Source organism: Phyllopteryx taeniolatus, chromosome 4 (assembly GCF_024500385.1).
Source record: "Phyllopteryx taeniolatus isolate TA_2022b chromosome 4, UOR_Ptae_1.2, whole genome shotgun sequence".
NCBI classification, from domain to species: Eukaryota; Metazoa; Chordata; class Actinopteri; order Syngnathiformes; family Syngnathidae; genus Phyllopteryx; species Phyllopteryx taeniolatus.
Window position 1 is genome coordinate 5,765,928 of NC_084505.1, and position 7,255 is coordinate 5,773,182.

Below are 7,255 nucleotides of genomic sequence, written 5' to 3' on the forward strand. Positions count from 1 at the left end.
TGACCAGATGGGTGATGACAGTGCAGTGCAATCAATGTGTAGAGAAGGCTGAAGTGCGAAAACAAAGTGGGATGCAGCCAACAGGGCACACTCACATAAACACAGTTGAGCATGCGTTCAACAGTCAGTACGTTCACATGCGTACATTAGTGGAGCTACCCCCGTATTTGAAGTCTTCGTTTTAATCAGACTTCTCTCCTTGACCCGGCTCAAATGTGCTAGGGTTAATTAAATTCTTTGATGTGGAAGTATACCCACTTTCAGATTATTGAGCAGTGGGGCTATTCAAGTTGGCCCAGAACATCGTATCAATACAAGATAGCTGTTCGTAGCTACAGTAATTACCGTACTTTCTCATGTATAATACGCATCCCCCAAAGTTGACCTCAAAATTCTGGGAAACCCATCTAACTATTTTTGATATTTTTCATGAATTTTTACAATGCATGATTTTGCTTCTACCCATATGATCAAAATATTAAGTATTATCTATATTTTGTTAGGTTTTTTTTCAAAGAATTATTCTGAAGTTAAGCACTTTATTTGAACACGTAATACTTTTTTTATTTACTTGCTCTTATTTTTAAATTCACAGCCCTACTTTTATTTAGTAAATTAGAAAACAAAGTTGTGTTCATATATTTGATTACCAACGCAGAATTTGTAAGATCGGTACAATTATTTTAAAAAAACATGAAGGACCAGATGAAACACATTTAATTTTATTTTAATGGAATTCAAATTTAACGGTCAAGCATTTCATAAAAGTATTACCATTAAATAAAACATAACCAATAAGAAATTAATGATTGTTGTTGTTCAGTCATATTTAAAAAAACAAAACAATATTTCACAAATTCTGCCAGGGTATGTAAACTTTATACAACTGTATATATATGCAGTCATACTACCCCTGTCATATTGGAATGAACGTGTACGCTACACCTTTTTTGTAACCACTAGGTGGCGGTGGCATATTAGAATGAAAGTGTAAACCTTTCTCATAACCACGAGGTGGCATTTTCGAATGAAAGTGTACAGTTTTTCATAACCACTAGATGGAAGCATACATTTATAAAATGTGAAATTGTGTTCCCTTTGCCCCTATACCTATGTATAATGCGCACTATTGACTTTTGACAAATTTTTTTGGGGGGGGGGGGGGGGGGAAATCGCATTATACACGAGAAATTATGGTAGATCACCAATACTTGTTTTTCTGCTAGTCATGTATTTTAAGATACTAAACCCGAGTCTCCAGCTGCTGCAGCATGAACTCTAAATTTATCTTTAGACATGGCCTTGCCGGATCAGTCCTTTCTCTAGTACTTGTAATAGTATTAGACATGCAAGGCAAATCCTGCAATAGTGACTGGAGAATGTGCAGAAAGCCTGCTCCAATTCCATGCAACTAAAACCAAACAAAAAAAATCTACGTGTATTCTGCTCACTTTCGCAAATTATATTATATATAGAAATCTGGCAATTTCAATCAGACTGGGCATTAAATGCTGTCTTGTGTCATGCAAACGTACTTATTTGACAAAGACACACAAAGCTACCTGACGCCTCTTTCCTCTGGCTGTCGGTAATGCCGTACATCCATACTGCAGATGTAAAAGAGAACGGAAAAAAGCAGAGAAAGATTATTCAGTCTGAGAGAAAGACGGCCACAGAATGGTAAAGCACACCTTAATCATACCTATTCAGCAAAAAAGGGGATAGGTTCCGACACACATGAACTGCATCTGAGGGCAGTATACAGTATATCTTACTGTATACTGTACATAATGATGTAAAAGACTGACATTGTAAGACAGTACATTACAAAAAAAAATAAACCTCCCCAATTCTTATCCATTGCTCAGGCTCAAAATTGTACAATTCCCTCTCTTCTCGTGAATTTGATTCATCTTCTCCATTTCTTCTGTCCCTCTGCTTGGACCGCATGGAATGTCTGTGATTGGTGTTAGCCACTTCTGAAGTAATTACCCCTTATTCTTCACTGCCTTATTTTTTTTTTCTAAAATAACAAATCCCCCATACAGGAAATTACGAAAATGCTGTTCTTGAAAGAAAACAATGACAGATGTGCCGACAAAGATTTGGGGTAACAATTAGGTGCACTATATCTAAAAGGTGGATTTTCAATTTGTAGATAACAATCCTGTTAGTGCGGCACGGTGGCCGACTGGTTAGAGCGTCAGCCTCACAGTTCTGAGGACCCGGGTTCAATCCCCGGCCCCGCCTGTGTGGAGTTTGCATGTTCTCCCCGTGCCTGCGTGGGTTTTCTCCGGGCACTCCGGTTTCCTCCCACATCCCAAAAACATGCATGAATTGGAGACTCTAAATTGCCCGTAGGCATGACTGTGAGTGCGAATGGTTGTTTGTTCCTATGTGCCCTGCGATTGGCTGGCAACCAGTTCAGGGTGTACCCCGCCTCCTGCCCGATGACAGCTGGGATAGGCTCCAGCACGCCCGCGACCCTAGTGAGGAGAAGCGGCTCAGAAAATGGATGGATGGATGAATCCTGTTAGTATTGGAGCCACTGTGCTTTTCCAGTGGGTGATTTAACATATATACATTATATATATTTGACTTTACACAATCAGGATTTTTGGGGCCGATCACCGATCAGCGAGTTGAAAAAGACGATAACCGATCACCGATCCGATAACAAGCTGGAGGAATGTGTCTATTTAAATGACCTGTTCATTTACTGGATATACTTGTGTACTTAATTGCTCAAAAAATATTTTTTCAATCAATAATGTATCTTTGTTCATCTATTTATGCCAGTGAGGCATGGTAACAGACAGAACACATGATAAATGGTCTTCTATTTGATGGCAAGAAGTACAGACAGTAATTAATGTATCCACTTTTTGTGACATTCTTGTTTGTTGGTGTTCTGTGAGATTTTTCAATTGTAAAATATGTTCCTTGGCTCCATAAAGGTTGGAAATCACTGCTCTTGTCAGATCGTGTATTCTAAGCACTCAGGTCAAACCAACATTTCATGACAGAAATAATGGGTGCTAACTAACTGTAATTAAATTACTTTATTTTTAATTAAATTACTGCACATTTAATTAAATGTGTTGAACTGTATTTGTTTGAATTGCTGTTGTGAAAACTAGTTAAAAGTTTGTTTGGTTCTTTGTGTGGATGGATACTGGGGTGTCCTGCGTTCCGAGGGGTCTGTGAACATTTCAGGGTTTTTTTTGTTTTAATGATTGATTGAAGGGGTGGTGCGCCCAATGGGATTGGGGGAAGGAGGTGGGTCGTGGGGAGGAAGAGCGGGAGATGCGGCGGGGGAAGAAGAGTTTTTTTTGGGGGGTCTGGACCTGGTTTTTCGACGCGAACGGATTTACTGTTTCAACGCGAACGGATTTTTGACTGTTTCAACGCGAACGGATTTACTCTTTCAACGCCACGGGTCCTGCCTGCTGAACGCCACGGGTCCTGCCTGCTCAACGCCACCGGGCTGCCGCTTCGACGCTACGGGATCCAGTCGCTGTGCCTACTGAAGCGTTTTGAGGGCGCGTTCCTACGGCAATCGGTTTGGGTTTCTTTTCCCCAGTGAACTGAGGGTTCAACGGTTTTGTGAGTACTGCCAGTGAGGGCTACATGTGGGGGCTCGTCCGGGATTGTTATTGTTCACTAGTGTATTTGTGAGCAAAGAAAAAAAAAAAAAAGAAAAAAAAAAAAAACATGGAGTCCGAACAAATAATCAAATGGTGTGACGACAAAGGTATTGATGTTAAGAATTCTATTGTGCTTAGTGGGGTTTCTCTTGATGTTACTGATGAGAACATTTATAAGGTACTTGATGAAGTTAAAATTTTTGGTCGCACTAAAATCAGAGGACGGTGTCTAACACGCACAAACAACAATCAGTCCGTATTAGTTGAGACCACAGATGACATGACTAAAACTGACTTACCTGAACAGTTGGTTGCTGGGGACCCGTCAGACTTGTGGGTAGTAAGTGTCCCTGATTTTCAGACTTTCCATGTGACTAGTGAAAAAATAGGTTTCCAATTCAAGCTAGTATCATTCTTAGCCAGTGAAGGAAAGACTTTAGATGATATGACAGGTTTGCTTAAGACCACGCCTGCCCCACCCGCTGTTCCTGACTTGAACACAGAGCTTGTCAATGCCATCTCTTTGCTTGTGGAAAAATGTCAAGCACCGCCTATGGACAGACAAGGCTATCGTAAACTTCGCTTCTTCTCGGGCATAAAGCCAACGCTACCTGGAGAAGAGGACTATGACTCTTGGGCGGAACAGACCACCCACCTCCTGGATGAGTGGCAATGTTCTGATGTTGTCAAGAAACAGAGAATCGCTGAAAGTCTCAAAGGGCCTGCAGCAGATATTGTCCGGGATTTAAGAGTCACTAACCCCAGTGCCACTGCCAATGAGTATCTTAAGGCCCTAGAAACAGCTTTTGGGACCACAGATAGTGCAGCTGATCTCATGGTAAAGTTCCGTAACACATTCCAGCAAGAAACTGGGTCGATGTAATAAATGCAGTCCCTGAAAATAAGTCATCTAAGCAGTCCACATCTCAACTATCCCCCTCGTCTTTCAACTTCGCAGATTCTCCTGTGCCTCCTGAGTGGAAGGAGAGGCTGTGTCAGAGAATGATGGAAAGGAAAGAGGTTTTCTCCTGTAGTGAGTTTGACGTTGGTTGTGCAAAGAGCACACAACACAGCATTCGAGTGACGGAGGACAAACCATTCAGAGAGCGCTCTAGACGCTTACCTCCAAAGGATTTGGAGGATGTGAGAAAACATTTAAATGATTTGAAAGAAGCTGGAATAATTTCAGAGTCTAGAAGCCCTTATGCGTCACCTATCGTTGTGGTCCGCAAGAAAAATGGGACCATACGTATGTGCGTGGATTACAGGACATTAAATAGGAGAACAATTCCTGACCAGTATACAGTCCCACATGTGGAGGATGCCCTGACATGCCTGAGTGGTAGCAAATGGTTCAGCGTGCTTGATCTCCGAAGTGGCTACTATCAGATCCCTTTATGTGATGCTGACAAAGAAGAAACAGCATTTACCTGTCCGGCAGGATTTTATCAATTTGAGAGAATGCCACTAGGCATCTGCGGAGCACCAGCCACGTTTCAGCGTATCATGGAAAGGACGGTTGGTGATATGAATCTGCTGGAAGTGTTAGTGTACCTTGATGATGTCATTGTTTTCGGGAGAACAATGGAGGAACATGAGCAGCGCCTTCTTAAAGTGCTTGACAGATTAAAGGAAGAGGGACTTAAATTATCTTTGGATAAATGTCAGTTATGCTGTCCCTCTGTACCCTATCTTGGGCATGTCGTTTCTAGCAATGGCATTGCTACTGATCCTTCAAAGATTGAAGCTGTGAAGTCATGGCCACGCCCAGAGAACATCACTGCTCTCCGTTCTTTTCTAGGGTTTTGCGGATACTACCGACGGTTTGTGAAAGAGTTTTCCAGAGTCTGTCATCCGCTCAATCAGCTACTGCAGGGCTCCATTGTGACTGGAAGGCCAGGAGGAAAGACTAAAATGGAAAAGAACAACAAAGAGAAAGAGAACTCAAAAACAGACATGAAGACAACAGAGTGGTACCACCCCTCAGAGCCGTTTGGGGCAAGGTGGAATGAAGACTGTGAGAAAGCTTTTGAGAAATTAAAGGTCAGTCTTACAGAATCACCTGTCCTAGCAATCGCAAACCCAAATCTGGTTTATGTTCTGCATGTTGATGCAAGTAGAGAAGGCTTAGGAGGTGTCCTCTATCAGGACCAAGGAGGAGGTTTGCGCCCGGTTGCATTTGTAAGTAGGAGCCTCTCTCCGTCAGAAAAAAATTATGATTATGATAATTATGATTATCTCTACGGAGTCAAGTTTGAGGTTCACACAGACAATAACCCGTTAACATATGTCTTAACCACCGCTAAGTTGGACGCAACAGGACACAGATGGTTAGCGGAGCTATCAATGTATGATTTCAGCCTGAAATATCGCTCTGGAAAACAAAACATTGATGCAGATGCATTGTCACGGCGTCCTCATGCTGACAGCGATGTGTCTGGTGAAGAGGAAGTGTCCATGTCTCCCACCAGCGTCCAAGCTGTCTGTCACATGTCGTCAATTAGAACACCTCATCCTCACCGTTGCAGAGCTGTGGATCTCCTGGGCTCATCCAAGCATGCTGTACCCAGAGCTTATTGTAGTGTGTTATCTGTAAGCACTCAGCCACTGCCCCAAATGTCTTTAGCTGACATCTCACATTCTCAGCAGGAAGACCAATGCATCGGAGAAGTGTGGTGTGCTGTTGTGTAGAACTTTGCGGACCGGGCTAACAAACGAAAACATCCGGATGTGTCATTGTTGTTAAAAGAGTGGGGAAAGTTAAAGGTCAAGGACTCTGTACTGTACAGAATCAGTAAGCCTCCCAACAAACCAGTTCGACAACAACTCTTACTCCCACAGAAGTTCAGAGAAACTGTTCTTCAGTCTTTGCATGACCAGTCAGGTCACCTTGGGTTTGAAAAAACCTATGGGTTGGTGCGAGAGAGATTTTACTGGCCTCGTATGAAAACACAGGTTGAGACGTATTCTAAAAATTGTCCAAGGTGTATTCAGAGGAAAACGCTGCCCAAGAGAGCTGCTGAGTTGTCACATCTTACCAGTGAGGGGCCGATGGATCTTGTCTGTATGGATTTCTTGACAATTGAGCCTGACTCCAGAAACATTTGTAATGTGCTTGTAGTTAGAGATCACTACACGCGTTATGCTCAAGCTTTTGCGACTAAGGATCAAAAGGCGTCAACAGTTGCTAAGGTCCTGTGGGAACAATATTTTGTCCACTATGGTCTACCGAAGCGAGTACACTCGGATCAAGGCAGAGATTTCGAGAGCCACCTCATTCATGAACTGTTGAGTATGCTTGGTATAAAGAAGTCTAGAACCACACCTTACCACCCGCAGGGTGACCCGCAACCTGAGCGTTTCAATAGCACTCTTCTCAACATGCTCGGTACTCTTGATGCACAGGACAAAAGTAAATGGAGTAAATACATCAGTCAGCTGGTGCATGCATACAACTGCACGCTAAATGAGTCAACAGGCCACTCGCCATATTTTCTCATGTTCGGTCGAGAGGGTAGACTCCCAGTAGATGTGGCATTTGGAGTCTCAAGTGATGGTACATCCACCAAGTCCTATCTGAAATACGTCAAAAACATGACACGAGAATT

General features: G+C 42.6%; 1 protein-coding gene across 6 annotated transcripts in view; it reads right to left on the bottom strand.

The window, feature by feature from the left end:
* Positions 1-7,255, bottom strand: part of sh3pxd2aa (SH3 and PX domains 2Aa) — a 171,024-nt gene that overhangs the window by 71,717 nt on the left and 92,052 nt on the right. For 5 of the 6 annotated variants that reach the window (XR_009788356.1, XR_009788357.1, XM_061772138.1 and 2 more), the window contains one exon: positions 1,563-1,607. The exons of the other annotated variant lie outside the window; for it this stretch is intronic. Coding sequence is in view for 3 of the 5 variants with exons in the window: in XM_061772138.1 (XP_061628122.1) it covers positions 1,563-1,607 (45 nt within the window). In the remaining 2 variants the exon portion in view is untranslated. The remainder of the gene's footprint in view (positions 1-1,562; positions 1,608-7,255) is intronic. 6 annotated transcript variants of the gene reach the window in all.